This window comes from Caretta caretta, chromosome 1 (assembly GCF_965140235.1).
Source record: "Caretta caretta isolate rCarCar2 chromosome 1, rCarCar1.hap1, whole genome shotgun sequence".
In the NCBI taxonomy this organism is placed as follows: domain Eukaryota; kingdom Metazoa; phylum Chordata; order Testudines; family Cheloniidae; genus Caretta; species Caretta caretta.
In genome coordinates, this window is record NC_134206.1 from 17,585,806 (window position 1) to 17,608,754 (window position 22,949).

The 22,949-nt window shown below is 47.0% G+C and overlaps 1 protein-coding gene across 14 annotated transcripts in view; it reads right to left on the reverse strand.

The window, feature by feature from the left end:
* The window catches only part of TENM4 (teneurin transmembrane protein 4), a 2,292,082-nt gene that overhangs the window by 30,248 nt on the left and 2,238,885 nt on the right, over positions 1-22,949 (reverse strand). For all 14 annotated transcript variants that reach the window (XM_075126359.1, XM_075126347.1, XM_048840453.2 and 11 more), the window contains 3 exons: positions 21,449-22,326; positions 7,007-7,179; positions 2,377-2,612 (listed from right to left, as the gene is read on the reverse strand). In XM_075126359.1, coding sequence (XP_074982460.1) covers positions 2,377-2,612; positions 7,007-7,179; positions 21,449-22,326 — 1,287 coding nt within the window. The remainder of the gene's footprint in view (positions 1-2,376; positions 2,613-7,006; positions 7,180-21,448; positions 22,327-22,949) is intronic.

Sequence of the window (22,949 nt, forward strand, 5' to 3'; positions counted from 1 at the left end):
CTCTCCCCTGTGCAAAGCCTGAATATACAGGATCCCTGGTGGATAGATTCCTTAGCTCTTCCTTTCACAGACTTACAGAGGGGTAGATCTACTAGTCTGTGGATACTGTTGCACCATGCAGCCTACACTGTGAATTCTCCCCCTCAATACGCTGGCTGTTATGGCTCGTGGATCAACATAGGGACCAACTAAGAAGGGGGCTTTATTGAGCTGGGCACTGTACAGATCAGTAATCACTGTACAGATCAGTACAGTACTGATCAGTAATAGACTGTACGGTCTGATCAGTAATAGACAATCCCTACCCCCAAGCGCTTCCATCTAAACAGATCAGACAGACAACAGGTAGATGACAGGGATGGAACGTACAAAGCAGCGTGATCTATGTGATGGCAGCAAACATGTTAGTGTCACATTTCCCCCCCTACACCCCATCCCCAACAGATCCACCAGCCACACACTTTCCTCTTCCACTTGTTGGCCTTGCATGAACAATAGAAGAAAACAGAAGGAAGGAAGCAGAGATTTAGGGCATGTCTACACACACAGCACTGTAGTGGCATGGCTGTACTGATGCAGCTGGGCCATTACAGCACGTCTGGTGAAGATGCTCTAAGCTGACAGGAGAGAGCATAATAAAAAGAACTAGATAAGTTCCTGGAGGATAAGTCCATCAGTGGCTATTAGCCAGGATGGGGCAGAAATCGGTGAAAGTTGCTGTGAACCCCAAAAGGTTTTTACACAGCTGTAAGTTTTGCAAGTCTTTCTATCCTTAGAGAACAACATGTTTGCTAATTTCATTATGTATTACATGGAAAAAGAACATTTGAGCCAACTGATCCACATGCACAAAAGCAGCTTCTAATGAGGAGGGTTCAGATGCACATGCCCAGCTCCCAGTGACTTCTGCTTGCAAAAATTTTCTCTCTTGGTAATGAAGGAAACTGAATGTCTACGGTAATGTTCATGTTGGAGGACGAGGTCAGGAGTGGCTTTATATACAGGCAGAGTGTACAACAAGTGTGTGTTTATTTGAGTGAAGAGTAGAAATGACCCAGGAGTGGCAAGGGGCACACAGCAGGAAAGAGGAGAGGATGAGAAGCAAGGAGCAGAACATTTATATTCTGAGACCTGTGTGTTGTTATTTACTGCATAGCCCAAGTGTGCATAAATAATTGCTCGAATCCCATCTCTCTAGTGACATTAACCAACACTCTGAGCATCACTCTCGGAAGGTTTGATCCTGTCAAGCGCTGAGCACTACCTCTGAGCTGCTCGACTCCAGGAGTGGCTGCTTATATGGCTGTGTAGTCAATATTATTATTACAGCTTAATCAGCAACGGAATTACAGGCTTATTGGGTAGATCTTTAAAAGGCTCCAACTAGTACATAAAGTACATTGTCGTGTGCACAGCTGTGTTTTCCAAACATGTCGTTCACAAGCACAGAAACTCTGCGCCCCCCTGAAAGGGAGAACAAGAGTTAGAAGATGGGCTTTTGGTGTGCATGACATTCTCTATAGGTGCGCAAATGCACGTTCCAAGAATCCCATAGACTCAGCTCCTCAACGCAGTCAGCAGAGTGGCAAATTTAAGGAAATAGGAAGATTTTCAGACTGCATGTTGAATGAACAATGAGGTTTACAAATTGCCCATGTTCAGACTTATGTTCAAATCCAAGTGCCTAGTGCAGTGGTTCCCAAACTTGTTCTGCCGCTTGTGCAGGGAAAGCCCCATGCGGGCTGGGCCAGTTTGTTTACCTGCTGCGTCCGCAGGTTCGGCCGATCTGATCGCGGCTCCCAGTGGCCGTGGTTCGCAGCTCCAGGCCAACGGGAGCTGTTGGAAGCGGTGCGGGTCGAGGGACATACTGGCCGCCGCTTCTAGCAGCTCCCTTTGGTCTGGAGCAGCAAACCGAGGCCACTGGGAGCTGTGATCGGCCGAACCTGCGGACGCGGCAGGTAAACAAACCGGCCTGCCCCGCCAGGGGCTTTCCCTGCACAAGCGGCGGAACAAGTTTGGGAAGCACTGGCCTAGTGCAACTGGAAATACATGTGCAGCTCTGTGCACCTGCGTTCTTATCTGTGCACTGAACATGCCCGTTATGTGTGGTTTGGATGTGTGGCATTCCACATAATACACAGGAACTGCAAGGGAACTAGCAGTGCCATCCACGATGGCTCAGTCAGGACATAGGGAGAAGTATTAAAGGCTGTCTCAGCTAGGGATACAGACAGAACTACAGGGTCTGTCCATCCTCCAGGCTCAATAAAAAATCCCCATTATATTCATTGCAACTGGGTCCTGCCACGCTCTACCGTGAGACTGAGTATGCCTGAAAGATAAAATCAAGCGTCACCCGTACTGCCTGTTGCTCACCCTCAGCCTGCGTCCAAAGACGGTGACCTGCCCTCTAGCTTGTTCCTTCCGCTGCCTCCACTCAACCAGATTGAGGCCATTGTCGATGGGCAGGGTCACGTTCCTCTTCCCCACTGTCGGGTTCACGGTGCCAGCCAGCAGGTGGGGTTCAGTCTGCAGTGCTACCTCCATGCCGTTAGCAAGCATCAGCCTGAGAGAGCCATCAGCGCCGATGTAGTAGCTGTTTCGGACTTGGTCTGGAGAAAGGTAAGAGATGGGCTCAAGCCAGTGACTGATGACAGAAACCCACATTTAATTATTTTCCTTACCTGAGTTATTGCCAAGCTTGTTGATGCCTTTTAACACTCACCTTTACTGTTCACCATTAATGTCTGTTTGGAAACTGTCCATTTCTCTTTCATAGCTAGAGAAAGCTTCACTTTCTGGACTGCACGCACTTGCACAAAAACCGTTATGCAGGTTAACCAAGATGACAGGGGAATAATGTGTAATACTCTGGCATAGCGTGTGTGTTCAGGCCCCCCTGTAGGGGCTGGCTGCAGCTAGGATAAAAGCCTGCTACTCTCTCTTAGCTAACAGAGTTATTCCTTTAGCTCACATAGTGGGGCTGGTGGGATTTTGCTGCTGAAGGTCCTGAATTCTATCCTTTCTGAAGCTCGTGTGTGTCCATTGTTTGTAACTTTACATCCTAAAACAATCCTGAAATATCTGCCTCTATTTATCTGTACATAGATATGTAATTTTGAAAATATGTCTGTTTATATTAAGTCTTGCAACCTCCTTCGGTGGAGACCAGGTTCTGCAAGTGGAGCCAGCTGCTCTCCTCAGTTTTGTTCCTCCACCCCAAGCAGTGGGGATTCTCACTGTCACTCAATGCTAACTGCTTGCCCAATGACGTGCTCCCGTCTTCCCTGAAAGAGGATTCTGAGGCACCAACAAGTGCTGTGGGTCAGGTGAGAGTGCATAGGCACAGTGCTTCCATATGGCCTCCAGTGGATCCTGAAAGGGATCTTAGGAGATCTACAGATTCCATGGATCAAACCCCACCAGTTCAGAAGTGGAGGGGAAGGGCAGTATTCCTGCCTTCCCTCCCCAGGCTCCCCCAGGAGAAAACCAGGCAGAAACCCCATCAGTCAAAATTCACAGTTTCCAAGCACCTAGCGGAGAAGCCCTTGGAGGGTTTGGGCTCCACTCAGTGTGAAAGGGTTGTTCAAAACCCATTACGCAGTGAAGGCTGGGGAACGCTACCATCTCTGTCTCCCTGGCTGCTGTAAATACCTAACTGTGAATACAAAAATTCCTTTAAAAATTAATGAAAACCGTTTTTCCATTTTGAAGCAAGTTACATTTGTTCACTAGCTGCTCTCCTGCAGCTCGAGGGGAAATCAGGTCAGAGCAAAATTATCATCTCTCCTCAGCCTAGGATATATTGGCAAATGGCACAACAGGATACAATTAGGAGAGGAAGCCTAAAGCTGGCTGGTCTCTTTCATTATAGGCCTGATCCAGCACCCTCTGTAGCCAAATGGAGTTTTCCAACGATCTCAGCTGGACCAGATAAGCCACATGCATGCAGATAACTAAGTGATAGACTGACACCATTACTGCAGTGACACTGGAATTTACCAGTGCATATCCAAGTACTGCAGTGATCCAGGACTGCAGACCCAAAGCCCTTTGAATATCTCAACTGCACAGTCAAAGCCAATAGGAGTCTTTCCACTGAACTTCAACAGGCTCTGGATCTAGCCCGTAGACACCAAGGCCTTGAGTCCCCAGGAACATTGGAGACGGCCTGTCAGGGGACTGGCCAGAGCTCCCTGATTCTAAGCTGCCCAGACTTGGCGTAAGAGCTGCAGCATAGCAAATTTAACTTATGCCAGTGGAGAATCAGGCATAGCAGAGACTCACTCTGCTCCTCTGCCCTCCTCACATCTGACATCCCCCCTCCTCCTCACCAGGATGGGGGGGTTCTGGTGCAGGAAGTGACAGAGCTGCCTCTGGCAGCTTTATGCCGCACAGATGGGGACACCATCTGTGGGACTCTCAGGACACTTTATGTTCGCCCTGCTCCACATTAGCAGTGTCCACTGGTGCATCCAACCCCAAGAGCATGGTCGTCAGTAGCACACAGCCCCGGGAATAAAACTCTGGACCTTTTACCTCCACCATTTACCCTGACGGAGACTCTCCCCTAGAGCTAGCAAGAGGGCTTTTCCCTGGAGCTCTGCGAAATCCAGCTGTCTTTCTGAGCAGGGTTTTATGCCAGCCTCAGTGTGGGTTTTGATTCTGCTCAGTGTCACACTGTCAGTCCTGCATCAAACCATATATCAGCCCAGTTTTGCATTTGGTTCAGCCTGAGTCTGCTCAGAGCTCAGTCCGGGTTTCTTGAAAAGGTTCATGAGAGGTTCAAAGCCAGTTTGGGGTTCATCATGAAGCTCTGCACCAACCAACCATGCCAGGGCTCATGCTAAGAGTTCTGTCAGTACTGTACGTTCTCTCCTGAACAACCACTGAGAGGGAGAGACAGTCTTAAAACCCCAGAGCAGATCTGGCTGCACCCACTAGCGTGGAGTGGCACACACAAGACAGTAAATTGCTGCCGCTCCTCAGCCAAGCGCTGGTTGATCTGCACACGGCATACTCCAGAAACCTCTGTTCAGCCACCCCTGTGCTGCTCCCTCTATCACTGTCCCACTGCCTTGGAACGAGTGGTTCCCCCTCCGAGCACTTGCTGTTTTGGAATTTTCTGTGCTCTCTACCTGGGAGACCACTAGGCCGAAGGCGTAACACCACCTCTACCATATAATCTCACTCCACGCTGTGAGTTAGCTGAGTGTGTTAGGCATCTGGCAGGCTAAAACGCTTGGTTTATGGGCCAACATGCAGACTAGATCTCTCTAACAATTTCTTCCTGAAGCCTCTTTTCTGTCCCCTGGCAGAAAGCCAGTTCTGGCTGAGCGAGGGAGAAGTATTCTTGCATCTTTTAAAGTAGGCTGCCCGACTATGCCCTGGCCTAGAATCACTCTGTAGGCGGCCCTTGCAAACATGGCTAATCAGGATTTGTTCCTGATGGGACTGCACACACCTTCCTGACTCTGCAAGAAAGCTAACGTACCAGAAAGTTCACTTCATTTGGTAAAAGCTCATTTCTCCGCTCAATCTTCTCTGTGAGCCAAAAACACTGTCTTTGTCATTTCAAACTATTAAAAATGGCCTTTTGTCCTGCCTTGTCCGGTGTTGTTGGGGGACGCCACAATGAGATTTATTGGGCAATTTATTGGCCTTTGGCTCAGGAGGCATAAATCACATTGCAGTCAATTATCTCACTAAAGAGCCCCCAACCGCGGGTTCTATTGCTTAATTAGGCTCCTGAGGTGAAGCCAACCTCACATCTGAGCCTTTGTCAGACACGTGTGGATTTTTGGCTGGGCTAGTTATGGTTTCAGTTGGTTTGTGTTCTGTCGTCCACAAGGAAAAGTCACCGCACACCAGCTATGCCCTAGGGCAATGTAAGGTACAGCCTGACGGGGCCTGGGCCCCAGACTGCTTTCTCCGTGGCCAGGGAAGGTGCTCACAGATATAGGAAGCAGTTTCCTATGCGGGAGATTACCTTTTGCCATAGAAAAAAAAAGGAAATTAACCACCCAGACATCTGTTTTTTAAGGAACCAGAGTGGGGGTGAGACAGAGCTTGCTGGCCCTTCAACCGAGCCAGCAGGGAGTGGGGAATGCAGAGGGCTTGCCAGCCCCCAGGGACCGAGACTGAGCACAGCCTGAGCCCCCAGGGAGCGGGGCTAAGCTTCAGATCCTCAGCTTCAGGAAAACACTCTTGACATCTACAAGTGCTTCTGGAGTGTAAACTTCTGCTTTGATCACAGTGCCGCACCCCCTGCTTTCCTCCCACCTCATCCTTCTTTCCACTCTCTCTACTCCCTTGCTTGCCACCTCTTTCTCCCCCCCCCACTACTTCTCTAACCTTACCCCTCCCTACTTGTCCCTTCTAGCAAAGTCAGCAGAGCTGTGCCAATTTACACCAGCTGTGGATCTGGCCCAGCACATGCAGCAATCACTGTGCTAATTTACTACCTTGCACGCATCCCCTCATCACTCACTCCTCCTTCCTGCTGCCCCCCCTCCACTTTGTGCACAGACTCTTGGGGGCAGGGAGCGTGTACTGGTCGTTTCCCTGGATGGTGCTCAGTGCATATTGCACAAAGAATAACAATCCCCAATACTCAGCTTCCTTAATTGAAACCTACTCTGGTGGGACACACAATGACTCTTTAAGCGGGAAGCCATTAAAAGAGTGAAGTAACAGGTCTACCAGAGGAGCAGTCAGGTTTAGCTAGCCCTTTGGTTTGAATAATAATGGTAATGACGAGGGAGTATAGCACTGCACAGCTCGGCAATCAACTGAGAACCAAGTGGAAATCAGCTGCAGAATCAACAGCGAGCCCTGTAATGTTTCCTGTTGCTTTGGTAAGTAGGTGTAAGTGGTGTGCACCAGCATGTTGCAGGGCGCTGGGTGGAAGGTTTTTCTGGTGCTGGGATTATTAAGATGCCTGTTTCCTGCTGTGTAATCCTTGGCGTGCAGCTGAACCTGGGGTAGGGGCAGTCGCTTGGCTCACCTTGCAGGAGGGTGTAGAAAGCGCCTGATGCTGACAGATTGGTTGTTATGGTAACGTCGTCCTTGCTGGAGGTTTCTACCTGGACGTGCACTGAGCTGTCGGTATCGCTGCGGAAGCTGCTGACTTGGCCTGTGGGGAAGGTGACGTTGGTCAGGCGGCCAAAGCTGTCGTACCTGAAAAGGAGGATGGAGTGTGATCAGTACTATTAACAGAGGAGGAGGATCTATGTGCTGCCCTACGGCTATCTCCTCAGATCTATTCAATGAGTCTGTCTCTATCCCACACAGAAGGTTCTTTGTGCCACCACATACAGCTAGTCCCTTTGGTCCTGTTCTTATCCCTTTATACTATGGCAAGTCTCTGATTATTTCTGTCTTATTTTAAAAGTGAAGATTTGGGCAGGTGAAAGAAGCCAGATTGATAGCCTTAGAAAATGAAGTCCCCTACTTACATAAAGTGCACCGCTCCAGTAACCACAGCCTAAGCTTCCCCCAACACCACCTTGCCAGTGTGCCTCAGTATTGGAGGGGCCAATACAAATGGGTGAGACAGTAGCTCGGTCTCCACCTCTATTCATTCCTTGGCTTTTCCTGGATTGTGTCATAGAATGAGTTGGGTTTTAGTTTATCAATGAACAGGGGAAGCAGAAAGCCTGTGGCTGGACCTCCCCAGAAGAGTACTCCAATGGGGGTGCTCATGCTGAAATTACCTCTCCTTGGCTAGCATGACAAAGAGGGACCACATACCACCAGCCCCTAACATCATGGCATTGCCCAAGCAGTTCCCTCTGCCAGAAAATGAGCTAAAAGCAGGGATGTAGCAAGGGGACTATACCCTGAGGAGAAGAGCTTCCTAAGGCAGGGTTTTCCCAAGTGTAAGCTGGGAGTGGAGAGCAATGGGAAACCAAAGTGGCACAATTCCCTAGAGCCCTTGGGCCCAATGAGGAGATACTACAGCGATGGGGTCATGGAAGCAGACAGGGAGAAGAAAGAGTAAGAATCCTGCCCTCCCCCACACCAAAAATAACCAGTGATAAATGGGGCTTAAGCCATCCCACCCCTGCCCACTAAAGCATGACAGCAACTGGAGAATACAATGACAGAATGTCCCCCACCCTCAAAGATCCAAGAACAGGGAAAAGTGTCCCAGCAGCACTATCCACCAGAGCAGAAGCCTGAGAGAGGCCATGGAATTGTTGCTAAGGCCATGCCCATCACCATGGTATCTGAGCCCCTAACAATGACAGAACAAACTGCTCACCCCCAAATGCGTTTTCCCCGCTATTTCACACCAGCAGGCCCAAATTCACTTCTGTTCCATGGGACACCAAATATGAACAAACCAAATTCAACCCTGGGGCAAGTGGCTCCCATTTCACTGAAGTCAGTGGGGTGGTGGCTGTTTACACCTAAGGGATGGAGTTGGCCCCTCATGTGTAAGGATGTGATTATTTTTAACCAACTTAAATATTTAGAATAAATGAAAGTGAGCAAAAGTGTTAACTGGCTGTTGTCTCTAGATTCTGGGCCTCAGCCAGAGTCTCTGGAGTCAAGGTCTACGTAGGTTATGATCTTCCCATCCCCTGGGTGGGAAGGAGAGTCTGGCCCACAGTCATGTCACACTCTCAGTCATGGAATTATTCACACTTGGAGAGCTGGGCACAATGCCCTGGTAATTAATTAGCTTGTTGTGAAAAGAGAGGGGAAAAGAGAATAAATTCAGGACAGTTTTTGTGAGTTTGGCATAGACCAGTTAAGCCTTTCCCAAGTGACTTTAGGAGCACAGGATTTGGGTCTGCATTGTTTGTTTTTTTTTAAAGCTGGAAGTCAGATGAAGTGCTCTGAATACAGAGTAACTTTCTTTGCTCATTAGTTGTTGTTTTGTCTGCCACGACGGGAACTCAAGCATTTTGGTTGCTAAGTGTCACTGTACCTCCTGTAAGGATATATGTGAGTCTCCTACTTGAAAACACTATGTAACTTCATCCATCAGCTGAGTCCCAGCAGATATCCTTATGCCACCTGCAGCGGCAGTGAACAAGGGACATTATTTAGTGTCTTTGTCCCACGGAGGAAGCACATCACTGGTCACTGTCCCCAGTGGTGTGTTAAATAACAGCACAAGTGTTTTTTATACTGACACCAGTATTTCCACGGTATGCATCCGATGAAGTGAGCTGTAGCTCACGAAAGCTCATGCTCAAATAAATTGGTTAGTCTCTAAGGTGCCACAAGTACTCCTTTTCTTTTTGCTAATACAGACTAAACACGGCTGTTACTCTGAAACCAGTATTTACACAGAGTGCCACCCTAAAAGTAGCGATGAGCTCAGATCCAGTCCCCCCGTTCTGCCACCCAAACTTCAGGGAACTTCTGTCTCTGAACCCGACAGTTCAGACCTGGAGCATCAACAACCTCAGGGCAAGGATGGTGCTAAAGAGTCAAGTCACGTATAAAAATGTGAGATGGTGGTCTGATACAGCCCTGTTCTCTTCTCCTCTTATTATGGGGCTAGTCACTGAAGTCTAAGGGTTGTTACACCGGTGTAAAACTGGTGTGAGTGAGAAGAGAATCTGGACCATAGATTAGGGACAGAGCAGGTTCAATAAAGGTGGCTGCAATTTCACCCAAGTCCTAAGAGCACTATGATTGATTCTAAGTGAATGATATTCAGCCCCAAAAGGCCTTTACTCGCTGCCTCCCCCCTACCGGAGCCTTTCTCCACTTCCAGAGTCTTTCACTGCAGAGGGGAAAGGCTCCAGCACTACACTGCTAAATATAGCAGTGTAGACAAAGGAGGACACACCATATTTGGCGTATGCAATCCGGTCAAGCCAAGTCACAGTGTTCTTATCAACAATGTTCGAGGCACAAAGACCTCCTGGAAGCTGAGTCATTTTGCAGTCCTGAACAATATATAGGAGGCACTGCATGGGCATGAAGAGAGCCATGTAGGGTATATATCCTCGGGTTCAGGCACGTGCCTTGCTGTACACACTCTTATTTATACCTATGCTAGCGGTGCACGCAGTGTCTGTACTGCACACGCCACTGTAAGCGTAGACCCACTCTAAGTCACCAGCTTTAAACCGAGCTCCTCCAGCCCCTCAGACACTCATCAGCAACTCCAGACTCCCTCTACTCCCCCATCTTCGACACTTTGCAGCACTCAGCCAACCACTAATCACAAGCACCATCCAGTTCCCACCCATCTGCACATCGCGGACACCTGCTAGCACTCACCCATTCATGTACACTAGCTGGCCTCCAGACTCCCTCTCATCTCATCTACCTCACTGACAGAGGACAAGTTCTATGCAGCTACACATTCTGGCCTTGCCGCTGCTTGGGGCAGGAGGATTTGGAAGTCTTCAAATAATTTACACATTCACAAAGTAACTCAGACATATATATATACACACACACAGGTATGGGTGCTAATTTGCATATATGCAAATCTTAGATGTCAGGGCACCTAGAGCTTTATACAGGCTTATTATATTTTCATCAGAATAAAAAAAGCTAAACATAATTTAAATAAAATGTCACACATGCAGCTTAATAAAACACTGTAGCTATGGTGTTGAATGTCACCCAAAAGCTAAGAGAGGAATTTGGGGTTGAGAATTAGAGATAACTTCAAACATCTGCATTTTAAGTATTCTAAATGACTATTCCACCTCCATCCCATCTGCATTAGGAACCGATGTGGGTATGGTACTAGTTTACTCTGGGGGTGATAGCTCACCTATTCACAGCTGTTAAAAGGTCACATCCGACGGAGGGGAATGTGAGACGATAGCGCAACTGCACTATTAACATTTTTATTATTATTTTTAATTAGTGGCAGACGAAGTGTAAAAAATTCATGTCCAAACAAAAGCCTTTTAGCACTCAGATGGCAACACAAAAGAAGGCTCAATATAAATGTGAGTTATGACCGACATTCCCATTTGGACACAAAGTGCTTTTCTCATGGCACATTTCTTTTCCTCCTTTCTCATTATATATTTTGCTTATGACTGGAGCACTTTGCCCTTTTGTCTTGGATTAGAGTGTATGGTACATACAGGATGCAGTTTATTATACACTCTCACAACCCCATGGGTCCCTCTGACTTTAAGGCCTCCGTGTTTCTGAATAGATAATAAGTTTTAACAAGTCACAGTGAATGACATGGATGTTTCATCTCTTTTCACCTCCGCCTCCACAAAGTCATTTATATGACAGATTCCCAGCTCTGAGAGGAAGGCCAGGTGACTGGCTCTCATGTAGATGCAGGTGTGTCCTGGTATTTGTAGTAAGATAAATCTCTAGTCAATTCATTTAAAAGCTAAGCTGCATGGACCTGTTTCCACAGTCTCAGGATTTTGAGGTGGCCCAGTTTTCATCACAGCCTAAGACTTTTGTGTTCTCCAAATGCTACAAAAGCACCAGAATTAAGGAAATTCTGAAACATGGGAATGAGCACAGCAGCACTCAGAGCAATGAATTCATCACCTGATAATGGAACTGCTGCCTCCTATTCAAACCAACTGCAAAGACTCGGCTTTTACAATTACAGTGACAATTATTAGGCCGGCAAAGGAAGCTGTTGCCATCCATCCCCAACTGGAAATTTCTTTAGCTAAGGTTCAATGCACAGAATTAAAATGGTATTTGGTACTTACGAGACCTAATTGTTAAGCTTGTAAACATTCAGAGCTTTCATTTATCACATTACTGCTGTATAGAAGCGTGATCCCTGGGAATCAAAGCAGGGTCACAAGTACTGTCTATTCAGAAAGTCAACTTGTTCCAGGATTCCCGAAGGCTCCTCATTTTAGTTTTTTCACAGTTCATCAGCCTTTTGCAACTAGCAGTCAAATAGGTTGGAAAAATACTCCATACTTATGTTACATTTAGTGCGAAAGGCTCTGAATGCACCTCACAAACTATATTTTGTGTGTGTTTATACACTCCACAACATCTAGCCTCTTCACAACTTTCCAAATAATATTTAACACAGTTTTAAATATATAAAAATCCTATTGAACTACCCATATATTTTACATATATGAAACTAACCCGCTCCTTAAAAACAGCCTGAACACAAAATCAATATATTCCACCCTATTATTGTTACATGCCAGCTCCCCAAATGGCCAACAGAAAAGAGGAGCCAATATATATATGTTACTCATTGAATGTTAAATCATGCAGGCTTCAAACAACAACAAACTTCAATGTACTTGAACTGTGGGCTCTCACTATCCTTATGACATTAACAATTCCCTATATTTAATCCTGAGGGAATTCTGCACCAAAAAATTAAAAATTCTGCACCAAAAAAAAAATTCTGTGCACAATATTTTAAAATTCTGTAAATTTTATTCGTCAGTAAGTAAATGTGGAGGCTCCAGCATGGCAGTGGGGAGCACAGGCCACTAGCTGCACAGAGGTGGGAGATCACCCTGTAGCCCACGCCCCAGGACAGGGACTCAGCAGTGAGACTGCACCTGACCCTGATACAGTGCAAGGGCCGGGCTTGCTCCAGAAAAACCCCGGGACCCTGTCCCTTCATGCCAGGCTAGGGTTGCCAACTTTCTAATTGCACAAAACTGAACATGCTTGCCCCTCCCCCTTCCCCGCCCCTTCCGCGAGGCTCTGCCCCTGTCCTGCCCCTTTCCTGAGGCCCTGTTCCCCACTCACTCCAGCTCCCCTTCCTCGGTCGCTCACTCTCCTCCACCCTCACTCGTTCATTTTCACCGGGCTGGGGCAGGGGGTTGGGGTGTGGAAGGGGATACAGCTCTTGGCTGGGTGTGGGGCCAAAAATGAGGGGTTCGGGGTGTGGGAGGAGGCTCTGGGGTGGGGCAGAGGGTTGGGGTAGGGGGGTGAGGACTTCGGCTGGGGGTGTGGGCTCTGATGTGGGGCCAGGGATGAGGGGTTTGGGGTGCATAAGGGGGCTCCGGGCTGGGTCTGAGAGGTTTGAGGTGTGGGAGGGGGTTCCAAGCTCAGGGAGGGGGTTGGGGTACGGGAGGAGATGAGGGTCGCGGGCTCTGGGCAGTGCTTACCTTGGATGGCTCCCTAGCTCCTAGGTGCAGAGGCAGCCAGGTGGTTCTGAGAGCTGCCAAGCACCACCTCCACAGCTCCCATTGGCTGCAGTTCCTAGCCAATGGGATCTGCAGAGCCGGCACTCAGGCTGGGGGCAGCCCCCCTGGCCACGCCTCTGCCTAGGAGCCGAGGGACATGTTGTTGCCACTTCCAGGGAACCTCGCGGAGCCAGATAGAGGGAGCCTGCCTTAGACCAGACTTATAACGGCCCAGTCAGCAGTACTGACCGGAGCTGCCAGGGTCCCTTTTCGATGCAGGGAAGGGTCTGGATGCATGGGGGTTGGGTGGATGGGGGAGCAAATCCCTTCCCCCGCAGTTGAGGAGCAATGGGGGCAGGAAGTGGGCCGGGGGGGGGGGAGTGCAGAGCTTCCTGCAGATGGGGTAGGTTTCTGGGGGTGGGTCTGACCCAGTCCTGGCCTCAGCTGCTCCTCGCAGGGGAAAAGGAAGTCCTGTCCTCCCCACCCCAAGCCCAGCAGGGAGTAGCAACTGAACCAGTCAGTCCAGGGACTGTCACTGGCTGGGGTGTCCCCAGCCCTCCCCCCCAGTAGTGATTTACTTCTCCGCTGGCTGCTCTGGGCGCCTGAAATGACATGCTCACACTATTGGGGAGAGTCAAGTGACCGCTTTTGTGACTTCCCCTTGCTTACCCATCAGAAAGTCATTTTTTGCAGGAAAGCAAAGAAATCTGTGGGGACGCAAATTCTGCATGTGCACAGTGGTACAGAATTCCCCAGGAATATATATTTTAGTATCAGGTTCCCAGAACTGCCGTCCCTGTGGCACAGAACATGTCCACAGAACTTATTCTGGCGCACAGGAGAAGTGTTATTTATCTCTACAATTACCAGCATTTTACTATAACTTCTTTAAAGGAACAAGGGTGAGAGTCTAATTAATTATCTTATAATTAATGTAGAAATGACTGCCAAGGGGAAGAGCACAGAAGGGATATTGCAAGGGGAGAAGGGACAAGGGTGGCTTGAATTCTCCATATTCTAGGTTGCTGCAGCAATAGCCCTGGGATGAGGCAGCTCTACTTTAGGGCTTCCCAGAATCTCTGTAATACTCAGTGATATGGGCAGGTATATTCCCTCTTGCCCAATGGTTATAGTTATAACAGATGTTGCTTTCCAGTCAAGAGGTGGTTGCATGTCAGTGGCTGGTGAAACCCTTCATCTCCAACTGTGCACACAGAAAAGAATATGCTTGTCATTTATATAGATAAAAAAAGACACAGTAAATTGGTAATGTTTGTACGGCACCTGGGGATCGAAGGCAAGGGTTAGATTGAGCCAGTACTCAGAGTGGTACACTCTGTTTCCTCTCTGGAGGACCCCAAACTTCAGAATTTGAAAAAAGTCTCTAGTGTTTAGCTAACGTTCTCCACATGACCTGCACTAGCAATGTCTGACTGAAGCACACCCAAACAACAGCACTATTTTGAGAAGGTGACCTCCCCTATATAGCACAAAGAGATTTTAACTCTGAAGCTTAATAATGTTGATTTAAACTTAAACATTGTTAACTATTTCACTGCTGAAAACTGTAAGAAAAACATTGGACTACCCAGGAATTGTGGTCAAAGGTTGAGCAGAATACCATTGTTTAAATTTCCACGGTGACCATTATGAAAGATTTCAGGGAAATGTATATTGTTATACTTCACAAAACATTATTGGCTCCACATGCAATTCAAAACTAGACACACAGTAATACACATCACAAAAACCAACATTAAAGAAATAAGGAAATCGCAAACGAAGGTTAACAGAAAGCAATTATAACTCCGACCTTGGCTCCAAACTCACTCACATTGATATATGGAAGCGTTTCCACTTTCCAACATGCAAACAACCTTAACTCTGCCCCTGTGAATGGAAAAAAACTACCCACAAATACAAAGTTACTGTTATTACTAGATTGTGGTCTTTGCTAATTCACAGAGGGTGACATTCACTTGTGGGCAGAAGACAAGCACATGGCCTTGTTGTGCATTTCATCCAACATGCTCTTGTAAGCTGCTCTTTAGAGCACGTGTGAGGCTTGGCAACTTTTAGTCCTTTATGAGACATCACCCCCATACAACGTAAAGGCCAAAAACTCAGCTGATATAAATGGGCATAGTTCCATTAACTTCAATCTGAAGATCTGCTTCAAGAAAACTTTTCCCCCTGTCTGTGAATCACCTCCTGTAGGTGAGCAGCACAAACGGGTTTGGGGTTTCTGGGCAATTTGATCCCAAGCATTAATTGCAGTGATGTGTAAACACCTATGTTTGCATCTGAGGAAGTGACCTTGAAAACTAATTGAGCAGACAAAAGACTTGAACTAAAAAGCCTTATATTGGCTAAATAATGCATGAAAGGGTTGACTTAGGCTCTGGGGGAAATTAAATTATTTAGCATACAGTGATACCATCACAATGAGCTAATCAAGATAATTACTACAGTCCTGACTTTTCAAAAAAAAAAAAAAAAATTAACAAGGCCCTGGTTTCTGAAAAAAACGACTAATAAGCTACGTCAAGATGGTAGCAATTCTTTCAGGTCAAGCTAAAGAAAACCCAACAAACTATACAGCATCCCTTCTCCCTGGCTTGAGGAGATGGACGGCGAGAGATTTTTAGCCTGATGCAGTTCCCAGACTCGTTTCCTTTCCCATCGATTATTACTGATGAAGGTTCAGCGTGAAGGTGAGTATTTAATGCAGTTGCTGGGCAGAGTCACAGTGGCCTGCAGAGGGGCATAGGCCTTTTTGCTGCACCGGAGTGAGCTTCTCTCTCCAAGAAGAGAAGGGTGAAATAAAAGGCTAACCTCCTGCTATGTCCCATCCCAATGCTAAACCCAGCACCAGGCTTGCTGCATGGGGGCTTCCCTGTGGGCAGGGGGGAAGGATTAGCTTACTTACAAGGGTTCTGGAGTGGCTCTGCAGTTCCCCAGTACAGCAGTCTGCACAGCTCCTGTCCCCTTGCTGCGTGGGGAGGAACTGCCAGTCATTCTGTGCTGCAGGAGATCTCTCCCTCCCCAATCTGAGCTGGGATAGGATGGGAGCTGGATTCCATGGTGTGCTCCAGACCGACCTCCAATGCTAGATCCGCACATCCTGCCTCCGCCTCCACACACTACAGCTGCACCAACTCAGCTGTGTCTTGGGCACTTTGTGGCATAAGAGCCGTGATTTGCCCCAGTATTAGCAACAGTACAGGGAGAAAATGACCTGCAAACAAATGCATGGTGAGTGGCTGAAAGTGTCCAATAGAGCCATACCCTCTTTCACCATTCATCTTTGCACGAGTCAAAGGTAAGATGTGATCCTCCTGGCTGTCCCCAGGTTCTGACACATTCAAACTTCCCCCTGAAGCAGCACCACGTATCCACACTGGCACCTATCCACTGTTCCTTTCCACCTTCACTCAAGTATGCAGTACTGCACCTTTTCTCTTTTCTTATAGGGTGATCATTTAATGTCATCCTGTGCCAGCATTTGCTGATGGGAATAAAGGTAAAGCTTAGAAAGCGGAAATGTCCACTGGGGCCCCTGGAGTGTTATGTAACTTGCAGTTAAATTACTTTCAACTTCTAGGGTGTTTCACATCTGAGGATCTCAAAGCACTTTCCAATCATTAATGAACGTGGGATTTGTCTAAACTAGAGAAACATGCCCTGGTATAAGCACAGTGATGTACATAGACTCTGGTGCACCTTAATCTGGCAATTCAGTAGCTGAGTCGGGAACACGGATCAATCCTGATTCCCATTCCTTTGTGCCAACCTCTAGCCATCCTGATTTCCATTTAGCTACGAAAGGTTAAAAGCTATCATGTGACTCCACTGAAATGACCAGAGGTACACCAGAGACGCATCTGGCTCAGAATAAGTTTCACAAATTCCCCGTTGAGTTGTGTAGCAAGAAATAACTGAAGACTGTCATGAATATACCAACACAGTAGCTTGCCTTTTTTCCCCCTCTTACTTAAAAATTTGCTCTTGTATTTATGTCTATGACCAAAACTATAGAGGAAGTGGAGATAAATGTGATCACTAATGATCCTAACATTTAGTTTGCTTCATTTTCCATGGTTAGCTCTGTTGTCAAGTGCAGGGCCTCTGAGGGTTTGTCTAGGGTGACCAGATGTCCCTATTTTATAGGGACAGTCCTGATATTTGGGCCTTTTTCTTCTATAGGCACCTATTACCCCCCACTAGGGTGACCAGATGACAAGAACAAAATATTGGGACACATGGGGGGGGGGGCAGCCACAGGCTCACCCCCCACAAGGGCCGGTTCTAGGGTTTTTGCCGCCCCAAGCCAAAAAAAAAAAGCCGGAGTGCCGCTGAAGCAAAATATCGGGACAAATGGCGTCCTAACCGTACATCGGTCAGGACACGGGACAAACAACTAAATATTGGCACTGTCCCAATTTTATCGGGATGTCTGGTCGCCCTACCCCCACCCCATCCCAATTTTTCACACTTGCTGTCTGGTCACCCTAGGTTTGTCTCCATTGCCGCTGGAGAGAGGCTTGTGCTAGAGGGGCTTGAGCGAGCATAATAAAAAGAGCAGTGTGGACACTGCGGCTCGGGCTGGAGCTTGGGCTCTCCACCATACCTGACCCCCTAGGCTAGACATAAGTGTCGATGTCTGTGGAGAGAGGAAAGAGCGCCTCGATTTAGCATAACATTGCAATGCTGTAGTGGGCTTCCACTCCTAGAGAAAAAGGAGAACTAGTTAAGCTAACCCGCTCCCCAGAGAGCAACACTGGTATGAGAGGTGGAGAGATAGGAATTGTGATTCACTGAGGAATATTGCTATGTAGGATACAGAACCTAACTAACCTATTATCCATCAACTGATTTAGCAGAGGCTTTACATCAGCCCCTTTCAAGGCAGACAAGCCATACCAGGAGGCTGTGTGGCTTAGAGCTCAGGATGCAGGACACCTGGGTTCTATTCCTGGCCCCACTGCTGGCCTGCTGGGTAAGCTTGGCAAGTCACTGTCACTCTGTGCCTCAGTTTCCCCATCTTTAAAAGGGAGATAGTGATACTTACTTCCCTTTGAGATCCACTGATGAAAAGTGCTATATAAGACTTTGGTATTATTACTTAATATTACGCAAAAAAACCCATCACCCCGTAACCTGAGTCTGGAGCATGTTAATATGAAAAGGGCCAAAATGATCCTGGGTCTAACTCAGCTCGAGACAATAGAGATCCAACTGGGGTAAATTAGGGTCAACAAAGTTTAAAAGCTTCAGTGAAGCACATGCTAATCGGGCCGACGTTTATTCTTGGTTCTTTCTCACTCTCAATCTCTGTTTCAGGCTTATCCTGCATATACATTCAATTCTATTCAGGTTTTTATACCGGGCCATTATTACGGTACCTGAGCACCTCCACGTGGCCATTTAAAAACGTGGGGAAATGGACTAATAAGCAGGTGCATCAGAGGGAACACTGTTCTTTCTCTACGGGGACACTGCTTACGTGGTGATGGAATACCAAGAGTGATCACAAAGGGGTAGGAATAAACAGAGGGAAATGTAGACTGCGTAGCAGAAAAAAATTCCCAAGTGCAAGGTGAATGTATGAGACAGCCTTTGCCAAGTCACCAACCTTTCTCCCATTACCTGCTAGAGATGCACTATCTAAACTAAACCAAACACCCTCCCCAAATCATCCCTGCCTCAGGCTGTCTTCTCTGTGTCTGTGAGTCCTTCGGAACAGGGAGTGTTCTATACAACACTGAGCACACGGCTGGCACTTAACAAAGCATATCAATAACAAAAATAGTGACATTACAATCTAATGACTGTGGAATTGTCTTCTTAGGGAAGTGGTGTCAGCCCTACATCCTGAGCCATTTAAAAATAGATTAGATTAGATTAAAACTAGAGCTCTGGCAGGGGAGTGAACAAGAGACTGTCAGATTCCTTTGCCCACTTGGAAAATATTCAAATAAGCATATTAATGCTTTCTCCCATGCTGTCCCTTAACCATCCGCAAAGTAACTCATTATTGTCCTTCAGATCCCTCCTTAAAACTCTTCTTTGCCACGAAGCCTACAAAAAACTTAACAGTCAGACTGCCGGTGTGCTGAGATCACCACCTACCATCCTGACCAATATTGTCTCACTGTGCTCCCTTTCTGTCTGTCCCCACCTGTTGTCTCTTGTCTTTGTCAGCTCTTTGGGACATGGAGTTTATTTTTGTTTTGTGTTTGTACAGCACCTAGCACATGGGGTTCTGGTCCATGACTAGGTATCACTAGGTGTTAACAGACCCATGCTGGCCTGACAACCAAGGAGTTTGTCATAAATATAAAGGGAAGGGTAAACCCCTTTGAAATCCTTCCTGGCCAGGGGAAAGCTCCTCTCACCTGTAAAGGGTTAAGAAGCTAAAGGTAACCTCGCTGGCACCTGACCAAAATGACCAATGAGGAGACAAGGTACTTTCAAAAGCTGGGAGGAGGGAGAGAAACAAAGGGTCTGATGAAGTGAGCTGTAGCTCACGAAAGCTCATGCTCAAATAAATTGGTTAGTCTCTAAGGTGCCACAAGTACTCCTTTTCTTTTTGCGAATACAGACTAACACGGCTGTTACTCTGAAAAGGGTCTGTGTGTCTGTCTATATGCTGGTCTTTACCGGGGATAGACCAGGAATGGAGTCTTAGAACTTTTAGTAAGTAATCTAGCTAGGTATGTGTTAGATTATGATTTCTTTAAATGGCTGAGAAAAGAATTGTGCTGAATAGAATAACTATTTCTGTCTGTGTATCTTTTTTGTAACTTAAGGTTTTGCCTAGAGGGGTTCTCTATGTTTTTGAATCTAATTACCCTGCAAGATATCTACCATCCTGATTTTACAGGGGGGATTTCTTTATTTCTATTTACTTCTATTTTTATTAAAAGTCTTGTTGTAAGAAAACTGAATGCTTTTTCATTGTTCTCAGATCCCAGGGTTTGGGTCTGTGGTCACCTATGCAAATTGGTGAGGCTTTTTATCCAACATTTCCCAGGAAAGGGGGGGTGCAAGTGTTGGGAGGATTGTTCATTGTTCTTAAGATCCAAGGGTCTGGGTCTGTAGTCACCTAGGCAAATTGGTGAGGCTTTTTACCAAACCTTGTCCAGGAAGTGGGGTGCAAGGTTTTGGGAAGTATTTTGGGGGGAAGGACGCATCCAAACAGCTCTTCCCCAGTAACCAGTATTAGTTTGGTGGTGGTAGCGGCCAGTCCAAGGACAACGGGTGGAATATTTTGTACCTTGGGGAAGTTTTGACCTAAGCTGGTAAAGATAAGCTTAGGAGGTTTTTCATGCAGGTCCCCACATCTGTACCCTAGAGTTCAGAGTGGGGGAGGAACCTTGACAGAGTTAATGCAGCAACTGCCAGCCAGCACTGACTGGCAGCCTCACAACAGGTAGGAGAAAAAGAGCTGAGAAGCAGAGGGGAGTGGGGCCTTGCAGAGGAGCAAGCAGGCTGGAGATGTAAAGTCCTGCCAGCAAGCTGGTGAGAAGCTGCCCAGAGACAACACCCCAGAGAAAGGACGACCAGATCTACAGGCTGGAGAAGCCTACAGAACCCAGGGAGGTAGGAAGGAGCTCAGGGCACAATAGAAGGAGTTGTTGAGTATTGATTCTGCCTGTCTGGTTTAAGGACCCTGAGCTGGAACCCAGAGGAGTGGGTGGGCCATAGCTCCCTACAGACCCCTTAATAGAGACTTAAGAAGCAAAGAGGTTTCCAGACCCGCTGATGACCAGAACAAGCTGACCCCACCAAGTACAAGGGAAAACCTGCACATCCCAGTGGGACTGAAACTAACACCCTCCATAGCCCAGAACAGGAGTAGTATAGACACTCAGCCAAGAGGGGCTGACTGTCTGCCCCGCCAGCCTGAGCTGAGTCTGTGCAATGCTCCATCTGACCAAAGGGGGCATTGATGCATTAACACACCAGTGCCCACTAGGGCTCCTAGGTGTGATGTTGGATGATGATGATGATGGTGATAAGATATCTTTTCCAAACCCCAGATTGACATTTTCAAAGCTCAGTAAAATTTTCCAATATGCATCTTACCTTTCCAGTTCCAACTAAAATTAACGGGAACTGGGCATCCACATCCCTTAAGTAGCTTCGAAAATCTCAGCCTAAATCTATAGGTAAAATTCACTCAGTACAGAGAGCTCAGTCCACACTATATACCACTTACATCCTATATCAAGGGCTTACATGGGACCTGATGCTTTGCACTTGGGCCATTCTACACTGGGGTGAATTTCATCCACTGAATTTTATTCCATTAACATTACATGGAATACAAAATGGTGCCAATGGCATATTATCCCAGCAGCACTTACTCATAAAATGTTGTCCATCCGTTTTCATTGGTCTTGGTGGCAAGAAGACCAGAGTTGCCATGGTACGTCATCATACCCACTTCATGCCCTTGTGCTGTCACGCTCTTGAGGGCGCTATTGGTGCCAATTGTCACCCAGTAGACCTGGCCGTCTGGCACTACCAGCCAGAGTGGCATCCCAGTAGAATCTCTCCGGACATTGACTAAGTTACCATTGTTATCAGTGATCAAGGTTATGTCTCCATCTCCGGTGTAGGTAAAATTGTAAAGGTAATCTCCTGTGGGTAGGCTCTGGGTATAAAGGTGTTTACCGCTGGTGTCAAACAAGTAGAGTTCCTGGTCTATAGGAGAGGACAACTCATATAAGTTCTGTGTGTTGAGGTATGGCTTGTTTTTCCGAATAAAGCGGATTCGGATGTTTCCAAGGTCAGCAACATACAACTCCCCATCTGCGCACACGGCTAGGGAGGAAGGGGCATTTAGCTTGGCATCCTTTGCGTAGCCATCATCCCCAGAGAAGCAGTCACAGTTGGCATCATTCTTGCAGTCACAGCTGCTTGGTGCACCAGCAACAAGTGAGATTTCCCCATTGGTGGTGACCTGCCTGATGCGGTTGATCTTCTTCTCGTCGGTCTCAGAGATATACAGGACCCCATTATGGGAGACGGCCAAAGCCGTGGCAGATTCCAAAGTTGCATGTATTGCCACTTTGCTGAGGAGGAAGTGATCAATGCCTGGGACCTGGCAGTGCATAGGCCTTCCGGCCACAATGCGCACTTGGTGATTTTCAGAGATCTGCAACACAACGTTATTGTCGAGAACATACAGGGAATTATCCATCGGGTTGACTGCCAGATCTGTGGGCCACTCTAGACGAACCTAACAATGGAACACAAAAAAACTGTTAAAAAGTCTATTTTTTCTATTTGCTTCACAAAATCAGCCTTATCAATCAAATCTCTAAACGCTTCCACCCATCCATCCAATATCTAGGTGCGTAGTATGTTTGGCATGTGAAATGATTAAAAAGAGAAATAAGAGAAAGGACTAAATAAATATTTATTTGTATTGTGGGAGCACATCAAGGCCCCCAAACCCCATTATGCGAGGTGATGTACAATCAGATAACCAAAAGACAGCCCCTGCTCTAAAGAGATTACAATCTAAGTGTTCCAGAAGAGGTGCCTAAATTACATGGGCAATCTACATAGGCTTGTAGACAACCTGGGTAGCTGTTTGTGCTACTAAACCTGCTGTGTTGTAACTGCATATTTTGAGTACGCAAACTATGAACATCTTTTTGAAAACTTAGTACAGGGCCTTGGGATCCAGGCATTGGTTCTGCAACCATGGATAAATATGAATTTTCAGTTTATTTATTTCACTGCATGAAATCAATTGCTTGCTTCACAGTGTTTTTTTCATGGCGTTAAGCATTATGAAAGACCAAGTTTAAGTAATAATAATACTTTACACTTGTATGCCCCACCTTTGTCCCAAAA